The sequence below is a fragment of the Chamaea fasciata genome, unplaced genomic scaffold (genome assembly GCF_029207755.1).
Source record: "Chamaea fasciata isolate MVZ Bird 193981 ecotype frontalis unplaced genomic scaffold, bChaFas1.0.hap1 SCAF_5, whole genome shotgun sequence".
In the NCBI taxonomy this organism is placed as follows: Eukaryota; Metazoa; Chordata; class Aves; order Passeriformes; family Sylviidae; genus Chamaea; species Chamaea fasciata.
The window spans coordinates 47464419-47487608 of record NW_027094090.1 but is presented as its reverse complement, the minus strand read 5'-3'; the positions used below and the strand labels follow the sequence as shown (position 1 = coordinate 47487608).

Sequence of the window (23190 nt, the reverse complement as noted above, 5' to 3'; positions counted from 1 at the left end):
CCAGTCACCCAGAAAAGTGCAGACACAGTAATACACTTTGGATTATTTACTTTTGTGAAGCGTGTAAAGCCAAGTGATCAGCCCTGTTCTCTCCTTCCACATCTAATTCTTGGACGAATGGTGCTGCTCAGATAGTGTCTTGGAATTAAAAGTGCTGTGAAATTGAATAAAGTCCTTCATATCTCTGAGTTATCATTAAAGGCTCTGCAGACTGGAACAAACTGTGTTCTGATAGTGCTTATGTTGAGGTCATGCTACCAGCCATCACAAACAGAAAGGGTGGAAGTTTTATTTTAAAACCTAAACTAAAGCTCGTGTGCCTAGCTATCCAACTTCAGCAGCCAGATTTTAGACTGAGTCCAGAAGGTCTGGATTGTGGCCCAGCATTGCCTTGGTGCATAAAAGCATGATACATTCAGGCAAAAACACATGGAGCTGAGTACTGAAGTACAAGGGAAGAATAAACACTACAGAGCCCTTTCTGTCCCGGCAGTTGAAGCTGTAGTAGCACCCCCGGATGAATGTTTGCCACGCTGCTGTGTTTGAAAGTGGGGCTGCAGGGGTCCTGTTTGGGTTTAAGAGCTCTTCAGAGTTCTCCAGGGTGCAGCCTTGTCATTCCCCGGCCTTTCCAGTGTGCTCCATGTGCTCCATGTACTACATGCTGGCATTACTTTCAGGCTAGAAGCATTGTAATGATGGTAAGGAGAAGATGAAGAACATGTTACTTTGATCCCTCCTTTTGCATGATCATAGTTCACAAGAGTGCAGGCCTGCAAGTGATTCTTTGAATAGCACCTGCCCCTCGCTACAGCAACCACCCTGAGAAACACCATTACAGTGTACATTTTATTATTATTATTATTATTATTTATTTATTATACTTACAAAAAAAAGAGCAAATATTCATCTCAGTGAAGGAAACACAAGCTTATGCTACAGCAACAATGTTATTACACACCACCAGCAACCAGGACCGCATGTGATCACATTGCATGTGGCCTTACAGGTTGAAGCTAATAGGGAATAGGAGCAATAACCTGCATACCTGTTTTCTGGAGAAGTGCTTGTCACCACACAATCGCCACACCAGACCAAACAGGTACAGCAAGGGCACACAGGACATAGCAGTAGCATAGGGATGCATAAGATTGTGAGCAGAAGTGTTTTCTCCTTTATATCTGATGAGGATTCCTTCATCTTTGTAGGGTTGGGTGTCCTACAGGAAACTGGTTCACCTGAGACTCCTCGCAGCACTCCAAAGGTGGGATACACTTCAGTAAAGCTGTTTTTTTCTGTTAGGTCAAGAACCTAACTAAGGTCTCTAGAGTCCCTTTGTGGTCTGAGGCAGAAGAGACAGGTTCAGAAGACAATCCATCCCATTAACTTTAGATGCCTCTCTTACAACAACATTCATTTGGCTTGCTAAATTAGGGGAATATGGAATGAGATGAATCACAACCTAGAGGCACCTGCTCTGTCCCCTTGGCCAGGATGAGGTATAAAACACAAGGTGAGAGGTGAGTGTTGCTTTAAGGTGCTGGGGATTAACCTCAACCCACGGGATGCCTGAGCGTGGTATGGGGCCCACATCAGGGATGCTTTTTTCATTGGCTCCCTCAGCGGCCAGATCAGGGGACAGGAAGCCCTTCTGCTTCAGCTGAACAGCTGCCCCTTAGGGTGCCCAAGGGTCAGTGCAAGGAAGGAAACAGAACATCTTGCATAGGCATTTCTTGGGCTTTGGTGTTCCCCGAGGAGGGATTAGGTTCTTCCTAGAAGTGAGCAAGCAGGAAGAGAAAGAAAAAAATTACTTCCTCAAGGCCATCAGTGGTGCAGTCAGCAGAGCTGGGAAGAGGAAGACATCTTCCTCCTGCTCCTCCTCTAACAGCTGCCAGCTCATGCCCACATGATGGGGGCTGCAGACACACTTTCAGACCTCTGCTTCTGAGGTAAGTTCAGTTGCAGGCCAGGTGCTTATATCCTTGTATCAGCACTAATCTCAGAGTTCCTTTCTAAGCTCGTTTTAACACTGTTTTTCTGCTCAGCAGCCTTCAGTTCATCCATTCTCTTGTCACAAGACAGTCTTTTGGGGCAAGCAGGGAGATAGCGAAACCAAGAGACATTGCAATATTTGGTGCCTATGCCAAATGGAAGATCATAGACCTTGGAAACGAGCTGAGAGCTCTCCGTCCCTCCCTCATGGCTTTGCTTCCATGCCAGGAGCCCCCGCTCCTCCTGTGTTCCTGCAACAGCAAAGTGAGATTGTTGTGATTAAAACAGCAGGTGTTGGAGCATAGGGCTGCTTTGTGTGCCTCACACCCACTGCTCAAATCCCAGTAGACCCAGCACAAAGTACAAATCCCTTCTACTTAAACCCTTCCAGCTCCAAAGAGCTCTACAAATATTCACTAATGAGCTTCCTGACAATATCCCTTTTCCTGTAACAGCTTCCAGATAAGCAGCCTTCTCCACTGCTTTCCATGGGAATCATGCATACCAAGAAGTTTTCACCTGCCATAGAAGATCCAAGAACTGTTCAAAGGGGAGGCTCATGCAGTGCTGGGAAAGCAAGGCTGGATGTTAAGTGCCCAGACACTTCTGAGTGGATTTAGCTAGCAGTAACTAGTCAGTCACAGGTATTTACCCTAGCCAAAGGAATTCCTAAGTGCCTGTAACTGCTGTGGCAGCAAAGTACCTCTTTCCTCTTGGGAAAGGGAGTGAGCACACCTGTTAATTCTGCCCCGAGGAGCTGACAATTGAAGGCTATAGGAAAATTAATAAGCATAAGGGAGACTGGCTTTCCAAGAAGCATCAGACAGTAACAGAACCTGGTTAACAGAGTGTCCTTCCTTCCTGCTCTTTTCCTTCAGCAGAAAAGGGTTTCCTCTCCTATTCTTAAGCCCTCCCTCCCCATGCTAGATGAAAATCCAAGGCTCTTTGTTGCCTGTGAGGGCCAGCTGCAGGTGGCCTGTCTTTGGCCACCAGCCTTTTCTACTGTTTTCCACTGCCGTGGCTTTAGTTCAGCCTCAGTTTTAGCAGCTTCCATACTGGCACACATTGGCTCCTTCCACTTCTTGTAGCTGCTCTCCTCTCTCCTTTTAACTAGCAACATGGTTTTAAGCTGGCATTTTCCCTGAAAGACATATTTGCCAAATAAACCTTTTCCTCAGCCTGGGTTGTTGTTCCTGGCAAGTTATTTAATTTCTGATAAGCTCCTTGTTTTCCAGCCAGAGATCATTTCAGTGATGTCTCCTGTTCCTCAGCTCTCTCTGGGAGGAGGGCAGTCACATGGTGTTTCATGGTTGCTAGCACAACTCCTATCCATGAAACAGGAGTCATGGAGACAAAAAATACCAGGGCACAAACCCTAGGACAGGCACAAACTGGCAGGTCGTCCCAGCAAATCCTACCTGGAATGGTATTATCCAGGATAAAGCCCAGAAGTCCACCCACAAACATGCCAGTGGTGAGAAGCACCAGGATCACTTGGTCAAGCTGGATGATTCCTAGTAGAAAAATAAAGCTTTAGATTGTGGTTCAGGAAGATGCATTTACCTATTTTACCAGCAACATTTCTGGTGCCAAGAAGCTGCAAGTTGCATGCTTGCTTGCACTAGGCTTGCTTGGACTAGACTTGCTTGGACGAGACTTGCAAATCCAAAGCGGAATGTAAGATTTGGCAGTGGAAGGGAGAATGATCTCACAGCCAGTTTCAGACCTACAGTTTTATTCTACATGATTATTCACAGACCTACAGTGGGCAGGAGATGGCTCATAAATACATTAAGAGCCTATTAACAGTGCAGACCCCAACACTGTCTCAGAAAAAGCCACTTTCTGCTCCAAACGCGTTCAGCACCTCCACAACATAACACCACCAGTCCTCTACAGGAACACAAGCTTCAGCTCCCAAAGAAATATGAGTAAATTTAGCATGGGATTTCACCACAAGTTCATCAGGTGTGATGTTTCCCCTTGAGGGCTGATGGCCATGAGCAAAGCCCAGTGGCACTGAGCACCTGATAGAGGAGCTATAGAGCATGTGGTTTGTGGGCCCAGCTCTTTAATCAGCCCACCCAGCACACCACGTATACTTTAAGAGAAGACCCTCTGGCCTCTGTGATGAAGACATTAGTCACACAAGACACAGTGAAAGGGCAGCTGTTAGAGAACTGAAAATTTCAATAAAGTGAACTTGATGGAATTTAGTAGAGGAGTATGCTCTTGCATTTTGAAAGCACAGCATTTTATTGTGTTTGAGCACATAAGAAAACCTCATTTATTGAGAACCTTGACCAAGATTCAGCCCTGGAGTATTCTCTTGCCTGGCCCCAGGAATGTGTCCCAGGGAAATGCTCTGCCATCCTTATCCCAAGAAGAATCTGATGAGGTGCAGTCACTGACCAAAAGCAGAGATTTCTGCACCAGAGCTGTACATCAGAGCAAAAGGCAAAAACAGCTCTCACAGAACAGTCAAACAGGCAGCAGTCAAAGCACAGATTTCAGCATTTTATCAGGAAAAACTATGTTAAAAGATTTCTCTGGTCAGCTTTTCCTTCAGTATTATGCTACAGAAAATGCTTCTGATGTCACTTCTTACCTGTTTCCAGCAGCGTACTATTTTTGCTTGCCCAGTTGGGAATTGTGAGGCCAGCAAATAGAGAAAATCCAAAGATAAAGATGTTTCTTGAGGAGTTCATATTTGTATACTGCACAGAGAAATTTCATACATTACATGCATAAAACTGTGGATTGCTGTTGTGCTCATGAGACATGGTGGGATGCAAGCACTGGAATCGGGAATGGACCCAGCCCTGGTGCTGCTAGGGCTCTTGTGATCCTACAGTCCCCAGTGCCAGCCAGCCCTGCCTTTACCACGGAGCCCTCTGTGATTTAGCCCCTCTGGGTACAGCCCCTTATCTTTACCTGAGGAATTGCCAACATAAATGTTTACATTTGCTGCAGGGTGGTTATAGCTGACACAGTCTGGTAAGAAGCTGACTTGAATCTGGGGGTCCTGTGTGCAGTTTTGGGCACCACAATGTAAGACATAAAGCTATTAGGGAGTGTCCAAAGGAGGGCCCCAAAGATGGTGAAGGATCTGGAGGGGAAGCCATATGAGGAGCAGCTGAGGTCCCTTGGCTTGTTCAGCCTGGAGGAGAGGAGACTGAGGGGACACCTCACTGCAGTCTGCAGCTTCCTCATGAGGGGAAGAGCAGGGGAAAGTACTGATCTCTTAACACTCACGACCTGTGACAGCAAATGGCATGAAGCTGAGTCAGGGAAGGTTTAGGCTGGGTATCAGGAAAAAGCTTTTCACCCAGAGGGCGGTTGGGCACTGGAACAGGCTCCCCAGGGAAATGGTCACAGCACCAGCCTGACACAGCTCAAGTGTTTGAACAATGCTCTCAGGCACATGGTGTGACTCTTGAGGTGTCCTGCTCAGGGCCAGCAGTTGGACTTGATGGTCCTGATGGGTCCCTTCCAACTCAGCTTATTCTGTGATTCTCTGTTTCAGTTAAATTAAGTCCCCTTCACCAGGGATGAAACAGTGCTCACACAGCTGTTACCTGTAAATTGGAAATCCCCACTGCTGTGATAACTCCAAACATCACAAGAAACATGCCTCCAATCACAGGGATGGGAATGCTGGCAAGCATTGCCCCAACTTTCCCGAAGATGCCACTCAGGAGCATGGCACAGGCACCAGCAATGATCACCGCTGGACTCCCTACCTGGGGCAAGAGGAAGAGGAGAGAGTCACACACTGACCAGCAGAGAAAGGCAAGGAGTGGCAGGCTCCAGTGCCAGCCTGTCAGGTAGGTGTTGCAGTGCTAGCCCTAGCATTCCATGGCATGTTCAGGAACAGGTTTGGATACAGCTGCGGGTGAGCTGGGATGCTGACACTGAATGGGAAGCATTAGTATTTGTACACCATAAATATTTATCATGAAAGGCACTCTGAGAGCACCACACCTATTTACTCAGTGTTATCCTCTCTCCTACTATTGACAGAACTTCAACAGTTTGCGATTAAGCTGAAATAAGAATTTAAAAAAAAAAAAAAGCACAATAATCCTCACTTGTTCTTGCTTGTTCTTGCTTTAGCCTAGAAATATCTTGGCATACATACAAGTCTGACATTGCAACCCCCCAGTCAATTCACTGGACAATCCTTCCACCAGGGTTTGGATTGTTATCCAGAAGTGGCTTTCAATGAGGTGTCCCATAGTGATCCCTCCATTCCCTGGAGACCAAGATTTCAGAGACCAGAACTGGCTGGCTGCTCCATCCTGATCTCTGGGATCTGATATATATCCTTTCTATGGTCAAGAAATAACAAGTGAGGAAGTCTCTTGGTCTGTCCCTATCTCTCATCACCCATCTATCTTCAGTAAAACCATTTTTTTTCTCATTTTTTCCCTAGGAAGACTCAGGGTGGCCTTTTCTCGGCTGAGCACTACAACAAAGATGGGATGAAGCACCAAGCCATGCCCTTCATTCAAATCTACTAGAGCATATGAATAGGAAGGAAAAAGAGTATCTACCAAACAAAGAGTTGAAAGAGACATTTATATGGAAAGTGAAAAGGAAAGAAGCAATATTTGTTAAACTTCCAAATCAAGATATTCCTTGCCCACATCAAAACTTGGCCTGCCTAAAAGAATCATGCTAAACCTACAACATTTGTGTCAGGGAAACTCTGTAATCCTCTGCAAATATTTTATAATTCAATTAAATATTTTAATTCCTCCCTTTAAATATCTGAAGAATGTCTAATTACAGGACAGGCATTTTGTGAATGCTTTCAACAAAAACATTCTCAGTAACTAAAAGTGTCTCTTTTTAAGTATGTCTTAAACATGTACCTTTAAAATACTTTAAGTCTTTCTTGATTGTGAAAGATAAATTAAAAATATTTGTTGTGGAGTTTCAAAATAAAATCATGCATTGCCTTCATGTGCTTCCTTGCTTTTTATACTCTCTGGCTTAAAACCCTGGGACACTATTACCATCTAAATGTTAATTAATAAAAGCCAACAGATCCATTTGTTCCAGGATTAGAACAGAGATTCGCAGTCTCAGCTTGCTAAAATGTTGAATTACCATGTATATGGAGTTGGCCTTAAAGGCAAAAGACCTAATCCAGTGATAGCATATGTGACCGTATTCTGCTGAAGCCACTAGTTTAGAGTTCATTTCAATTATGTCAAGAAAACAATAAAATCAGTTCTCTTTCTTAAGGCTGAAGAAACTGCAGGGTTCCCCACAATGTGTGGCGACTCTGAGGCCTTTACCTCTCTCTAAAATCCTCCTCTTCTTGGAAAGGAGTTCTCAGTACTGGCACACTGGGCCTGATCAAGCAGTTTAAATATTGGTGCCTGATGAGATGTAAGATGTTGCATCTTGGCAGCTTCTAGCAGCTTCTCCTTGCCTTATCTGTCAGCCCCTGTATGTATCTGAGATCTCCAAAGACTTCTCAGGTGGTGCTGGACATCTCTGTTTAAGTAGAGGAAATAAATCCTTTGTGTTTCCATTTGCTATGGAAAAACGTGTTTCCCACGTAAAAAAAAAAAAATAAATTAAATCTGCCTTGTGCTCTCAGCATCCCCATCTGTCCCAGCCAGAGTGTTTACACTGATTTAAATTGACTGAGATGACACTCTATTTTCAGCTCTTTCAAGTGTGGACAGAGTGAGCAGAGGTGGGATCCAAGGGAAATATCTCTCCTGAATCAGCAAGGAATGGCATGTCATCCTGGAGGACTCTAGCATACATTGTGAGAATATGTGTCCTATAATCTGGTAATTATGAATTTGGGCAGTATCCCATACATACAATGCATGCAGCAAACTACACATCAGGAAAGAACTGGCTCAGGTAGATGGTTAATATGCACAGACTTCCTAGTGACAATGCACATGTGGTGATATGCTAAACTGGACTCCATGCAGACATTCAGACCTTGGTGCTCGAGGCAGCCACCTCAATCAAACACTAACACTGCAATGTGTGAAAAATGGTTATTGTGAGTGAGGTTTATAAAATCCAGTGAAATAAGAAATATTATAGAGTGGAAGTTGCAAGGAAGCTGCATTTATTTAGTGACTCACAGCTCTTCTGGCATGGCATTGCTTATTTGGCAATGATTTGAATATGTTGTCCAGTTAGCAACTAGATGTCTGTCAGCCTATCCTCTGGCTGCAAAGTTTAAACAAAGCTTTAATTTGATTGTCAAGCTTATCTCTGGAAATTTCTTCCCCTAATAAGTGCAATTAATATACTCAAGGGACACACAAAACTTTATAGAACATAAAAACACAAACTTTTGCTATCACATTTTATAACCCTGAAGAAATAGTCTACCTTTCACATGACTGCCATCCTTGGGTTATAGAAGATGTAGAATTCGAAGCCCTATGAAATATTCATCCTTTGCCTTTCTCTCCTTTCCTCTCTCTCTCTCTCTCCCTTCCTGTACAGGTTAGCTCAGATGTAGCATTGTCCCTCCAGCCTCACTTAGGCCAGGTGCCACGAGCGACTGCACTAATTCCCTATGCAGACTCGAAGCAGAGAAAGGGAAGCAATGCCCACCTCTGTTAAATCATTTGTAGTGCTGCTGAGCTGGTCACCAATGTGCCAAGGCACAATTTTCCAGTGTGCCTTTTGGGAGGTGGGCTGAGATCACTCCCCAGGTCCAGCACACAGCCACGTGCACCGCTCTCCTGCGCACACCCCCGCGGGGGAACCCTCCGGGACGCCCCGCAGCCACCCCGCTGCAGCGAGGCTCACCTTGGTGATGCCCAGGGCCCCCACATTCTCGCTGTAGGATGTGGTGCCGCTGCCTGTGCCCCAGGCCCCAGCCAGGAGGCAGCCGATGCCCTCCACGCCGATCCCGCGGCTGATGGCGTGCTTCGGCGGCGGCGGGGCCCCGCACAGGCGGGCACAGGCGTAGTAATCTCCCACGGACTCCAGGATGGAGGAAATCACCCCGGCTAGGATGCCAAAGATCCCGGCCAGGCTCACCGTTGGCGTTCCCCACTGGCCTGCAAGTAAAGAGCTCGGTTTGGGTGGGTGGGGCACATTTGTCCTGAAATCTTCCCCGGGGGAGGAAGAACAGCGGGAATGCCTGTGGGTATTTGCCTGATTTTTGACATTTCATCTCGTCCTGGTAGTCATAAGTGGAGGTGCAAGCAGGAGCCGGCAGGATGGGGAAGGGGAGGCAGCGGTACCTGGGTAAGGCAGCCGAAACCAGGGAGCCTGTGACAGAACGTTCCCACGGGTGTCTGTCCGGGCCAGGTGGCCGTAGGCAGTGGGGGCCGCAGGGAGGACGCCGGTCACTGTCAGCACGTAGCAGAGCAGCCAGCTCAGGGAGAGCCCCAGCAGCACCTGCCCATCACAAGCAGCAGTGGGGTCTGGTTAGGGCATGGCTGCGCCCTCAGCACGGCTGTGGTGGACAAAGTGTCCCCGCCCGACCCTTTTCCTTGCACATGGAATAGAGGCAAAGAGGCAGCAGGAGCTCCTGGTGGCCCTTCCTTCTTCTCTCCCCCCCTCCCTCCCAATGATCAGGGCCATGAGGATCTTTTTCCCCTCTGCCCCTACCACACAGGCTCAGCTGGGAAGCACTAACTCATCTGGACACGAGTGGAAAGAGCCCAGGCAGCCCGGGGCGGGTGAGGCCAGTCCCTCTGTCACAATTCCCGGGTATCCAGGAACCCCAACATACCGGGAAGATCTGGAAGAGGTAGATTGGAGAGAAGTGGCACTTCTTATCTCTCTGGTAAGATGGCAAAGGCACTGCAACATCTTTCAAGTACTGAGAGAACAGAACTATGAAAAAAATGGTCCTAGAAGGAGGGAAAATGAGACCATAAACAAAGTGGGTGCCCAGCTGCCCACCTCTCCCCACATTAAGTGAAGACCTGCTACCCAAGAACCCAGGACTCCAGAGGACCCATAAAAACAGGCTCTCAGCAGCAGAGGGTGGCTCCCCATTCCACCAAGCCAGAGGTGTAACAAGCTTTCCATCATAATCTACTGATAGCTCTGCATATTTGCAAATAACTCTTTTAGCCGTATTGTTTCAAGACTGACACCCCAGATAGTACATCTCTGAGTATAGCACAGTTGCAGAAAGGTTAAAAATGCCTCCTGAGTAAAAGAAAGACCTGACAGGCATGCAAGGTTCAGGTTCTGCCTGTGTAATTCAGATATATTAGAAATTTCCTGATTTCAGGTTTACCTGTGCTGCTCTTCAAGGGGCAAAAAGCTCCTGTAACACAGAGTAAAAGAAGAGGATTTTGGTTTGGCTGTGGAAATCCCTGCTTTGAAAGAAAAAACGTGGTGGGACTGTGGGGATGCACATGGTGCCCAGCCAGCCAAGAAGGGGAGAGCATGGCTGTCTGTGAGGGCTGTGTGATGGAGGGGCCCTCCAGGGCAGGGGTGTTCCCATGTGTCCCTGGCAGCACCCAGGGCTTGTGCTGGTGGAAGTAACTGCAGGTTCAGCTCCTCTCCCATCTGTTGTGACACATCTGTGAACAGCAGCACATCTGGATGCACTCACAGCCTGCCCCCCATGTGCCTTTTGCCCAGAAAGCCCAACCAGATGAAGCTGGAGGCTACCATGTGAAGAGAGGGCAGGGACTGGGCATCCCACTTTTATTGCTAATCTGGTAGAAGACCATGGACATTTCCTGTGTTAGCCAGGCCTCTGAAGGGCTCCTCATTAGTTTATAACAAATCTAAATTTTATACATTGAGTGAATTCATCTGGATAGGATTTGGTGAGAAATCAATTGCACCAGCTGAAGTGCACTGACTTCACTGGAAAACTGGTAGTTTTTCCCATGTGACAAGGTGACGAACTGTAGGTGCAATAGTCAGGGACAGGCAGAATTCCGACAGTGCAAAGAAAACTCTATCCTCACTTCTCTGCAAAGACACTCCATAACATACACAATTCAAAGCACTGGATGACTGGAGGGAGAAAGTCTAAGGAGGAACTGGTTCCATGGTTTCCAATGCAACAGAGCCCAGACAGACTGTGTGAGTACATATTTTGTGCATTTGCATGAACAAAGGTGCTCAGCAGCCTTATGACTCACCACAGAACCCTCATCTGTCTCAGGGAGGTGTCACTGCTTATTATTCAGGTTGCCTGACACATTCTATTAACAGACTCTATTTTCAGTTGCTTATAGTTCTACATAACTTTACCCATTCAGGATGAAAATCTCCATGGAAAATGTCTACCTCAGGGCAAATTTTTTTTTTGAAAAATATATATCAAACCTATTTCAAAGAGTGATGTTCAGGAAATAAGACATAGCATATAGCCTGCATTGAAAAGGTCATTTTGCCTTAAGCAGTAACAAGATCTCCCTATGACCTGGAGCAGAAATTTGAGATTTAGTAGAACCTGTTCTTTGGGGCAACGTGTATTGTAATTTCTCACAAAAATCTGCTCAGGTATGCTCAGCCTGCAACGACTCCAGGTTCCAGGTCTCAGGTTTTTGCATTTGCAGACCATAAGATTCTGAGTGTTCTGAGTATGTCCAGGCCTTGCCCAGTGATTAACTGTATGTGCATCATCACCAGAGAGTAAATCACCACACACTAGAGAAGTTTGTTGAGGCAACAGTGGGGATCTTTCATCACACGAGCTCTGGGATGTGGTGGGGCTGTACAGCAGCCCTCAGACCACATGGCTCTTGTCTTCCTCTTTCTCCATCCCTGCTTTCCCTCTTTCACTGAAACATCCACGGAGTATGGAGAAGGCAGAAAAAAGGGACACATCTGGGAGGGCTCAGAGCACAATGATCAGGCTGGGGCTAAGGTGTCTGAGTTAGGAAAAAAGGGGATTTGGATTATCACAGGTAGAAGATGGGACAGAAATGAACAGGATAGAAAGGTGATTTGGGCTGAGAGCAGGGACACAGGCTGAAGGACTAGGACCCCATTAATGGAGTGGTACAGTTGGGCAAAGAGGTCAAGCATGAGTCTGAGTTTAGGAGCTAGTGGTTGGAGAAGAGCAGCAGAGAAAGGAGATAGTCCAGGTAAGGACATACAGTTTGAAGAGGAAAATTCACGTTTGCTAAGCTAAGGGGTTAGGACAAATCACCAGAGCTGGAGAACAGGACAACAAGCCAGCAATATGATGGGAGAAACAATAGTGAAAAGACAGCTGGGTTTTAAGCAGCGTTTGGAATAGTACAGGGTGCTGGTGAAAGAGACCAGCCAGGTGAGGAACTGGGGAAGGAGAAGAGAGGTGGCTTTTGGGTTCTGAGAGGGCAGGTGCAGGGAGGAGAAGAGACCAGGAGAGAAGTGTACTGGAGCATGTCCTCACAACAACATGCTGTCTTCCAAGGGCTACAGTCAAGCCTGTGCCCCAAGTCTTCAAAATCAGCTCTGAAAGCACCAGCAAATAATGGGAGCCCATTGAGAGGTTAACAACCTACTCCTGTTGCATGCTATCCCATGCTGAAGTCTGCATTAGGGAGCTGAAGGTGCCAAGTCTGCAAGGCAACCATGCAGTGGCACTTCTCCTTTTTAAATTCATTTCTGAAATACCTAGGAAATTTTGCCACAGTCTACACTCATGCACAATGGCAGGCACACAAATGTCCCTGAAAGAGCACTCACTGCTGCAAAGCTACATGTGTAAATAAACCTTTCCAGACCCCCTTGGACCCTCTCTGGAGTGAACAATTCCTCCTACTCATGTGAAGATAATACATAAAGCACCAGCTATTTCAACATGGAATACCTAAGTGCTCAACTTTGTCATTTTAGGAATGTCTTTTAAACTTAAATAATGGGTGTGCAAGACAGTGTGTGTAGACAACTGTGAGAGAGACTGCACACACATGGGAAAGGCTTCTGTCTCTACTGACCTATGAACTTTGGATTTTTACAAAAATCAGGGGGTTTAACTAATTTTTCTGTCTTGCTTTGTTACTGAGGGCTTTAGCCTCCTGGGGGTTGGAGGAGAATGACTATGTCACATGGCTGCTTTGCACAAGCCTGTCACATGCCGGTGATCAACAAATAAACCTTGAACCCAGGGGAACTCTGCTGCAGACTGTGACACTTGGTTTCATATTAGAGGCAGGTGCTTTGTGTACTCTCAGCTTTCCCACAGAGATGTGAGACTTACATGAATGCTATGCCCCAGTGCTGCCCAGCCATATCCCCAGCCGACTCAAACAGAGGTAGTGCAACCAAGGTGATGGTGGGGGCAATTGTCAGGGGGCCGATGAACCTCATCAGAAATCCAATCAGGCCAGAAAATCCAACGAAGATTTGAAAGCATGAAGCTACAATGATAGTTCCTTGCACCTGGAAAAACGGAGGATGAAAACAGAGGTTGGAAGGAGCTCCACCTGTTGAGCCTTCATGTCAGTGCAAATCCAGCATGAGACCCAGGCTCAGTCTCCAGTGACAGACTGGCACAGAGGCCTCCTGCTGACAACAGTAAAACCTTCCTGAGAATTACATGTGGACAGGACCACCAAAACAGCAGCACAGCAACTTCCCCCTTAGCTAATGGATTTAGTCGTCACCAGGGCTAATTTTGTTCCAGAGATCACCTCCTCCCTGTACTTTTGGGCTACCCAAGCATGCATCACCTGCCCTGCACTCTCCTGCCTGCTCCCCCAAGACAGGGGAAATGCTCTTGGCCCAAAAACAGGAGCAGGGGCATGGTCTCTACTGATCTCCCTTTTGGGAAGGGCTTGGGTCTCTTCAGCTCAGGGATGGGGCAAGTGACTCATCAAAGCCTCTTCTTTTTTTTTTTTTTTTTTTTTTTTTTTTTTTTTTTTTTTTTTTCCTCTTCTCTTTTCCCTGAGTATCAGTTTCACTCTCGGAACACATTTATCATCCCGAACTTCCCTGTGTTTGACAGTCATTGCCAAGGAGCCAGCAATTACATTCTAAAATGCTGGTCACTTCAGTGTCAGCTTCAGGCAGGGGTGAGGCTGCTCTCTGCCTTCTTCAGATTTGGTGACAAGCCCAGGCTGGGACCTCTGTGGTGCTGAGGTCCTTCCTTCCCCCAGCTCCAAAGGGAAGAGAAGCACAGGGGCTTGGTGAATGACCCAGGCTGAAAGACATCAGCAGTGCCCTTGTGATAGATTTATGTGTATCAGCAGAGAGTGATACACAGCAAGGTGCTGCACAGCAAGTCCCTGGTGAGCTTTCAGTACTTCCCAAGTGGTTTGGAAAGCACACCAACAAATGCATCAACAGAGGCAAATTTAGTCACTTGCTCTGATAAAGGCAATCAATGTAGAAGACGGCAATGAGACCCCTGACCTTTCCTCTTTCCTTTTGATTACATAAGAATGTCCTTTTCCTTAATAATTACCGTAGGCTTTTCCTTGCATTTTTTTACTAGGTTTCCTGTGCTTAGACAGGGTTCTTTCCTTGAAAATATTTTCCCTCCCTTTGTTCTTCTAGGCTAACCATGCTTTATGGAGAAGGGATCTGATTGGACCAGTGGAGACTTTGCAGGCACCATAAATCACATGAGGAGGTCTGCATGTCCCCTGTTCAGCAGCAGTGAAGCACTTACTTTTTTGATAGAGAATAGATGGTTAGGAAGCTGCAAGAGCATGAGGGCTAAGGTTCATTGGGAATAGAGGTTTCTGCAGCTGTGATGGCCATGCCATGGTCAGGCACTTTACTGAGAGCAAACAGCCCTGATTGAGAGCAGGTGCCACTGAAAATGTAATATACCTCTCGCATCCGTGTCTGCCAGACTTGGATGAATTCTGGTGAAGAGGCATTCACCAGGGTGGCGTTCTGTGTCCAGGCAGGGCACTTCCAACTGGGGAGAGACAGCATTGCCAAAGTGGGGGTCAGGAATGTGAAAGTCCCTCCTTGAATTATAGGCAGCCTGGAAGGAAAGCAGAGGGAAAAAATGACAAGTGAGGATGCTAGAAACTCTGCTCCATAAGCATGAGAGAAAGGAAAGAAAAAAAAAATTTAAAAATCAGTCTGCCCATGGCCCCTGACAGTATTGTTTGAATTGTTGTGGCAGGTCACTGTCACTGACCATGGGTAGGAATTGCTGCCCATTGCATGCAAGAGCAATGACATGGGGTAAGAGCTGAGGTTCAAATACCGGCAAGGAGGGTCACATCAGTGCTCCAGTCCAACCCTGCTACCCCATGTTAAGGAAAAAGTAGTGCTTCTAATGGCTGATGAGACCACAGACCTGCACAGAGTAGGAAAAAACTGGCAGAGGGAAGAAGACCAAGGAAGAAAGATGGTGAGATGCTGAAGAAAAGCTCAGCGTCAATCTTGCCAACATCCATTTGCTTCCTCCGTCCCCTTTGGCTGCTTTGGTTTTCTTCACAACATGCTCATGCACACAAGGACATGCACTAACTACTCTCCATGTCACAAAGATCCTCAGTCTGAGGGTGATAGAAAATGTGACTTGGGTTTTAGTACACAGAGTTTAAATGCCAATTCTTCTCCGGCATTTCTGCTAAAACTAGAGCCACATCTCTTGCCTTAGAGTATCTCTCCCTCTGGGAATCCCTCAGGCTAGCAAGGAGCTTGCATCTCCAGAGGAGGTCAGCACTGGCTTAATGCAGAGTTATAAAGCAGAGCAATGCTTCTTTGAGCTACACCAGCCTCTTTTTCCATGCATGAAGAAATGAAGACAGAGACCTAAAAGGCCTGTCTGGTTCCTCAAAGCCCCACGCAAGCATCCATTGCTTTGCAAGTTTATTTAACCATTCCTCTAGTGTGCCTGAAAAATCCTAAGCTGCCTGAGGATGGGCACAGCATCCCTAAAACAGCCAAGGGAAACCTCCAAGGTGCCTCTGTCTCCCTTTAGGAAGCACCCCTTAGAGGAACTCCCAAAGCAACCTCTCCTTGTGCCAGGAGCTCTCATGGCACCTGTTCAGAAAAGCCATGGGACAGCAATCCAGGTGACTACTTTTGGAGGGCACAGCTTTTCCTTAAACAGAGGCATTTCTGCTATTTTTGAAATAAGAGATGGTGTAGCTGTAACAGACCATGTCTCTGTCACCTAAACCAAATATTTATACTAGTCATACACAACTGAAGCACCATCGAAGCTTTGAAACAATTTTGCTGGGCAAGGCACAAAAAACAAAAAGCAACAGAGAAGGCCCAGGGCCATGACTTAGAACCTAACAATAGATTCATAGTTCCTGCTCTGTTGGTCCTTAAGATATTTCACAGCTAGTGTTGGCACGGGTGGGCTCAGTGTTGCCATGGGTAGGCTCAGAGGAAAATGGGGTGCCAAGGTGATGCTTATGGGGCACACTGAACTCTTTCCTGTGGGGTTTGCAAGAGAGAAAGCTGCGGAAGTAGGGAAGGCAATATTATGTTTTGATAATCAGTATATGATGTCCAAGCATTTACTAAACAGGGTTCACCATAATGGCAAATGACCTGTGCATTCCCTCAGGAGCCTCTGACAGTGATTCCAGTGACTCTCTGGGGCCCACTGCTGCTTCTTCATGCTGTGTAACATGACTGAGCTGCAGGTTGCAGTGGGTCAGCTTTTCCCTTGGCTATTGCTTTGTGAATGTCCTCGTGCCTTATAGTTGGGGTCAGCAGCAAGGCAATTGCACCCTCAGCATGGCAAAAGCCATTCAAGTTTGTCCCATGGGAACAACTCCTTACCACTTAATTTGGTCTGTTGTACCTCAATTAGCTATTCAGCCATGGGAGAGAGAGGCTCTCTGCTATTCTTTCATCCCCAGCAAATGGAGAGCAGAGGACATTACAGCTCTCAGGAATTCACCAGGCATTTGGAGAGTGCCTGGGAGAACTCAGAATGCCTGAATTGCACCAGCAGCAATGGCCATGCACTCCAGCCTGACTTAAGCTGAAGAACCAGTTTCTCTGTTTTTTATGGTCAAGGTGCTCCTCCTTCCTCCACTAATCCTGTAATGATGTAGGAGAAGGGGAACACCCTTCAGGAAGTTTGTCTGCAGACACTTTTTAAGACTGAGAGAGATAGAAAAGTCTCAGTAGTGAATGAAGCAGGAGGAGGAAAAACAGTTTCTGGAGCTGGCAGTTGACCAGTGATTTTATGGCCGAAGTTTTAACCAGAGTCCCTCAGACTGAGAAGCCAAAGAATGTGTAACTTTTGTCTTTAAGCAAGAAACATGGGTTCCTGCCACACTGGAGGAAAAAACAGCCTGTGAAAAGAGAGAGACAGCCCAGAGTTATGACAAGGGGAATAGAAGAAATTTTTCAAGGTCACCAAAGATACAGGGTCTTTCTGGAAAGGGGGAATACTTGTAGTCATCTCTCTCACTGAATACTTCTTTTTCTGAGTACTGAATGGCAACTCCATGGTCACCTCACTGCTGGCTGCTCATCAGCAAAGGATTTACCTTTTATGCCACAAATCCCTGAGCACGGGAAGGGGCACCACATAAGAGAACTCTGAACTCTTCCCTGAGTGCCTAAGTAGTGGCAGATGGACTTCAATTTCTCCTAATTACTCCCCCCCCCCCGCCAGAGTTTTCAGTACAATCTGTGCCCCCTTGAGCTGGGTCCAAGTCAGAAGGCTCCTGCCTCAGCTGGATGTTCCCTGAAGTAAGGAGCAAGCAGGTACTTTTCACTGCATGTTGCAATGCTCTATTATTTTGAGGACAGATCCCTTATAAGCCAAAAAAAGGGTATATGAAGCATCAGGAGTACAAAATTTGTAACAGCAAGATAGCCCTGCAAAACTCTCAGCAGTTTCAGGATGCTTTGGCATGGACCCTGACTGCCCCAGGGTAACAAATGACTCTTACTGATAAACTCTAACACAGGGTGGTGGCCCAGCACACAGTAATTGCTCACATTCCCAGTTCTTGCATTTGGCCTACCTGACTCCAAAGAGGACTTGCAGCAGGGTGCAAATGCCTGAGACAAAGAAGATGGTGCTGATGAGGTGGCTCTGGGTCAGTAGGTCATGCTGGAGGCAAAGCTCTTTGGAGAGGATCAGCGGGATTGCTACAAGACCTCCCATGGCTGTCAAGAAGTGCTAGGAGCCACAGAGAAAGACTGGGTGAAGAAGGACACAGAACTGGCTCTATGTTATTATCATGTTGCTGAGAGAACTCGCAGATTTGTGTTTGGGCAATACTAGCATTACCCATTCTCTCTACCTTTTTTTTTTTTTTTTTTTTTTTTCTTTAATGCTCTGTTAGGGGCTGTTCCAAAGCACCTACAAGAATTACAATGCACCCACTGAAATGTCTCCTCCTTTACATGCCCAAAGACCTTTTGTAGTGCTCTGGACTTCCCAGGCCACTGTCAGACACAACCAGTTTATCCTCAGCACCGGCAGACAAAGCTGCTGGACATACTTTCCAGGAAGCTGGGGACCTCCCAAGGTACAGGGAGAGAGCAATCAGGCAAAGTGAATGCAAATATTTCAGTCCATCTTATTTGCATCACAAAGGATGACATAAAAAGTTGGCACATTGGAGCTACGTGGTTTTTGCCATCAGTAGCTTTTCTCACACAGTGCAATTATGGATAATCATAAAAAGTGAGTGCCAAAAAATGGAAGAATTGGGCATTGTATTTGTCAGAAGAGTCAGACACTTCTACAATGACCTGTAGTTAATGACTAAATGTAAAAATAATTTTAAAAACCTCTTTTTAATTATTAATCTTTGTCGTTCACTTTCTCTTTGGAGCACAGGACTGCAGTGGTGGAACTGGTGGCACTCAGAAACACACTTTATTCATTACAGGCATGTTTTATTAAAATTATGATGCAGATGTGTTGGGTTGATACACTCTGAATTTCCATTTAAGGAAACAAAGTACAAAATTCCACCAACCTCTAAGCACAGTCGTCATTACCTTAATGACTCTGAGGTCTCTTCCCTCGGGCTCCCAACCCAGCATGGCATTGGTGGCACTGGGTCATTTAACACACCTGGGCACAGACACCAGCCAAAACAGTGTGTGCCTTGCTGCTGAGTTTTTGTTGCCGTGGGAAAGCAGAAGTTCAGAAGCCCTTACACATTTCGCTGCTTCAGACAAGATACCCAAGGTACATGTTCTTATTAATTGTTTGACCCCAGCCCCAGGACTCTGCCTGACCATTTGCACTTCAAAGGGTGCAATGTAGCTGTGGGCATGATGATAATAGTCAGTGCTAGGGATGTGGAACAAAGGACTTAAACTCACTAAGATCTAGCCTCAGAGCTCCATTCAAGCCCTGTGAAAGTAAAGCGCTCCCAAATTCAGGTTTCACCCCAATTAACTGGCTGAACAGCCATGTAACTTTCACCTACTCCCAGCCTCCCCCTGCTTTCCTGTCTCACCTGAATGCCCAGCAGGATGCACAGATACCAGGGAGGCACATCTGTGACAGTGCAGCCAAGCTTGGTCCCACTGTGGCCAGTGCCCCCACTTTCTTCTGGGCCCCAAGCAGCACAAGCTGGTGAGGAATGGCAGGGGCTCTCATGTCCACCCTGGACAACAGGAGAGACACTTTGTTAGCCACAGCCTGGCCCTGCAGATGCCCAGCAGCTGCCTCTCTTGCAGCCATCCTCCATGTCTGGCAGGAATACCTCCTGTGTAGCTTTCAACAATGCCACAAATTTAAAAACAAACAAAAAAAACAAACAAAAAAAACCCCACAAAACAAAACAACAACAACAACAAAAAAACCAAGACCAAGGAAAGACCAAGGAGGGAAAATTAAAACAGGCACAAAACACATATGGACATTTTTTGTATGTGCTGGTGTGTCTAGGCCTGAAGAAACATGAAATATTAGAGAGTGTCTCAATCTCAAAGGACATCCAGACAAAGTGCATTAATGTCATTAAAATCTAATTAAGGATGAAGAAACTGCAACAAGAAGCAAGGAAGAGTGTGCAGGGGGCTTATCAGTGAAAACTGCACTGTCCTCTGGTCTCTGTACCTCCTGGCAATTCCACCCAAACAGCATTTCTTATAAAACATGCTAAAACACCTGGCTGCCACTAATTACTGAGTTGAAGCACATTTTATATTTAATTTCCTTAGTCTTCTCTTTCAGTCTCCTTATGCTCACCCTTACCAGTGTTCTGCCTTGATAAAGACACCTGCCTTTTGTCTTACTGCAAACCCTGCTCCTACAGAGGAGCTGGGTGAAACACAGGGACACCAGTAGATGGGAAATCCCAGCATGTGTCAAAGGAGCTGGCTGAAACTACTAACCAGGAAGGCTTGGGTCTCCTCCCAGGCAGCCAGAAGCCCCAGGGCTTCCCGGGGTGCTGTATATCTTTCAGAGTTCATACAAATAAGGATGCATTTTGCCAAGGAAAGCAAAGTAGTGCTTTGCTTCATTTGCCACAGCTTTTAAGTTGAGCAAATTCTCCTGGTTGTCTGTGCCTCCTTCCAGCCCACTCTGACCCCTGTGTGTGCACACACACACAGGGTGGAGGGAGGCTGCCTGGGAAACCGCAACACTTAGAGCCAGATGCAAAAGCTAATTAAGATCCCAGAGCATTTATTTCATCGACCCATCTCCAACCAGCAAGTCCTCTGCATCCTGGCAGCAGAGGGCTTTCCTGGGCTGAGATGCCCTGCTCTATCAGGCAGGAACAGAAACCTCCTGTCTGGAGAAGTTTAATCAGTTTGTCTGCACCAAACTTCTTTTTGTTCTTTTATGCTCCAAGTCCTGCAGGAGCATGACTACACCAAAATACCCAACACAACAGCAAACAGTCTGCAACAGTTACTGTCTGCAGTAACACTCCTGGCCTACCTGCTGATGGAGATATAAAATTAATGTTGCATTCTGTTGTGAATTTTGTAGGTGCGGCAGATTATTACCAAATTCATTTGCCTGAAACCTCCAGGTTTGCATTCTCTTGGCTGAGTCTCCAAAGTCCCATTTTAGGTCACGCTGTTGAAAACAGGCCATGTAATCCCTAAGACCCCAGACCCTAATATTGTTATTGATCTGAACTGTTGTGTGAGGGGTAGGGAACTCAGGTTGTAAGGGTACAATTGCTCATGAAATTTTTTGTTCAAGGTCCCTCCCCAGAGGCACCCAGCCTGAGCTGTTTCTACTGCAGTACCACTCAAATAAACTACCTTAATCAACTTAAAGCCCAAGACTCTGCTACGGGATATCTATGATGGAGAAGCCTCTTTAACAAACACAGTGTATTTATCCAGCCTAGGCAAACAGGAAGCATTACAGACACTTCAAAATACATAGGTGAAGGAAGAGTTAATTCAAACTGGACTTGGGCATGAACTTCAAGAGCAAGAGGCGCTCCTTAATAATGCCCTGTGCAGACATTTTCATTTCAGAACCAAAGAGGCTGAGCCATCGATTAACAAATGTACAGCAAAGTACTTAAAACTGCCCATGCATGGAGTTATCTGGGGACAACTACCCCTGAATAACACCACGGGTAGACAAATGCTAAGCTAGGCAGACAGCAGTAAGCCCCTTTCTTTTCATTGCAATTTTTCCCGTATTAATGAGAGAAATATTCCAGCCAAGCAGGGCCTGTGCCAGTAACAGCCCCGCATGATCATCACATGAGGGCCTGACCCTCCCCAGGAGCAGGAGGGGAGTGAGCAGGGCTCATCAGGAAAAGGACAGAGTGGAGATAACAGGATGAGACAGGAGCAGAGGCACTGGACTCAAACCAAATGCAGAAGGTACCATCTTAAAATCTGAAAACATTTTTTTTACTGTGAGAGTGACCAAGCATTGCACAGGTTGCCTAGAGAGGTCATGGATTCTCCATCCTTAGAGATATCAAAAAACTGTCTAGACACAGTCCTAGACAGCTAGCTCTGGGCAGCCCTGCATGAGCAGGAGTTTGGAGAAGCTGACCTCCAGAACTGCATTTTACTTGGCCAGCCTGTGAGGCTGAGATGCTGGCAGGAGGACAAGGCAGGAGCAGTCTAGAGCAGGGCAGGAAAACCACTGTTGGGGGTTCTCAGCCCAGCTGCTCCCATGAAACCAGGGGACCAGTACACTTTCCATGTGCCTCGGGCTCCAGACACAGTACAAGGGCCCTCAATTTCATCTTAAATAAGTGCATCAGGAAGGCAGTCAGGAACTGAACTGCTTGAACCACAGGTAAAAGACCTTTGTCTTCTACCTTCTTTGCGGTGATTCAAACCATAAGAATTCACAAGTCTGGTATGTGTCATGGCAGAACAAGTTCAAATGGAGAGCCTGCTAAAAATAATGAAAGAAAACTGACTGACTCTGAGCACTTTCCCTGAGGCTCTGCCCACAGCTGGCACAGCACCTCCACTGCACAGAGCAAGCTCACCCAGAGCTACCCAAGAAATGTGGGACTTGAACACTAGGTTAAATGCTTCCTCCAAGGTAGCACAGACAGGTGGTCTGTACCAAGATAGCAACATGCTTGCAGGACCCCACTCCTTCACACCTGCTGACTGAAAATAAGCAAAGTTTTAAGTTTATAAGGGAGGTGACCCCTGTTTTGGGATAGGAAGGGGGCTGCCATGTCCCAGGACCTTGCCCATTAGCTGTTATAGCCGGCAGCATTCTCAGTGTACCACACACTCCTGGACTGGCTCATCATTTACAGCTTTTACTATACTTCTATAATTCTACACGGTGCCCTTCTCAGCTGACATCCAAATCCCTTCTTCACCCACCTTTCTCACAGTTCACCTCACTGGAAATAGGTCCATAAGACAAAGAAACACAGTCTAAAACTAGGAAAAAAAAAAAAAAAACCAAACTAGGCTAAATTTCTATTTTAATTTTTCTAATTAATTCATAAAATGCTTTACCCAGGAACACAGCCACAAGCCCACCTGCTTTTCAGTACAGATACACTTGAGCTGCCACTGGTATACATTATCATTCTAGAAATAGTGGAGAGAAAAGAAGTTTAAAGGGTGCCAGGGAGTAGAAAGCATGCTGAGTCTGCAGCAGCAGCAGGGGCTGTAGTGAGGAAATCATTCCTCAGATTCTTGTGGATAAGAGCTGAGACAGAAGTTTACCACACACCAAAATCATTGCAGTAGCCCTAGCCCCCGGCTTTCTCTTTCTCCTCCTTCCACAGGGTTTGCACCTGTTTATGCAAGAATTACCCTTCAGAGAACAGACTCACCACAAAGCTGGGGTTATCCAGCCCATTGAGATCTTCGTCTGAAGAGGGGGTCATGCCTTCCACTTGCCTTCACCGACTGCCTTGAAAAAGA

General features: G+C 46.4%; 1 protein-coding gene across 1 annotated transcript; it reads right to left on the bottom strand.

Moving 5' to 3' along the window:
• Positions 1-890: 890 nt before the first annotated feature.
• On the bottom strand, positions 891-23176 carry LOC136290232 (solute carrier family 23 member 1-like). The gene is made up of 12 exons (XM_066184606.1): positions 23100-23176; positions 19317-19466; positions 17862-18019; positions 14731-14890; positions 13154-13335; positions 9725-9845; positions 9231-9387; positions 8791-9044; positions 5568-5732; positions 4598-4706; positions 3408-3503; positions 891-2240 (listed from the first exon to the last, which is right to left on the bottom strand). The coding sequence occupies exons 1-12, from the start codon at positions 23151-23153 to the stop codon at positions 1972-1974; spliced, it is 1875 nt and encodes a 624-aa protein (XP_066040703.1). The 5' UTR covers positions 23154-23176; the 3' UTR covers positions 891-1971.
• Between the last annotated feature and the right edge of the window lie 14 nt (positions 23177-23190).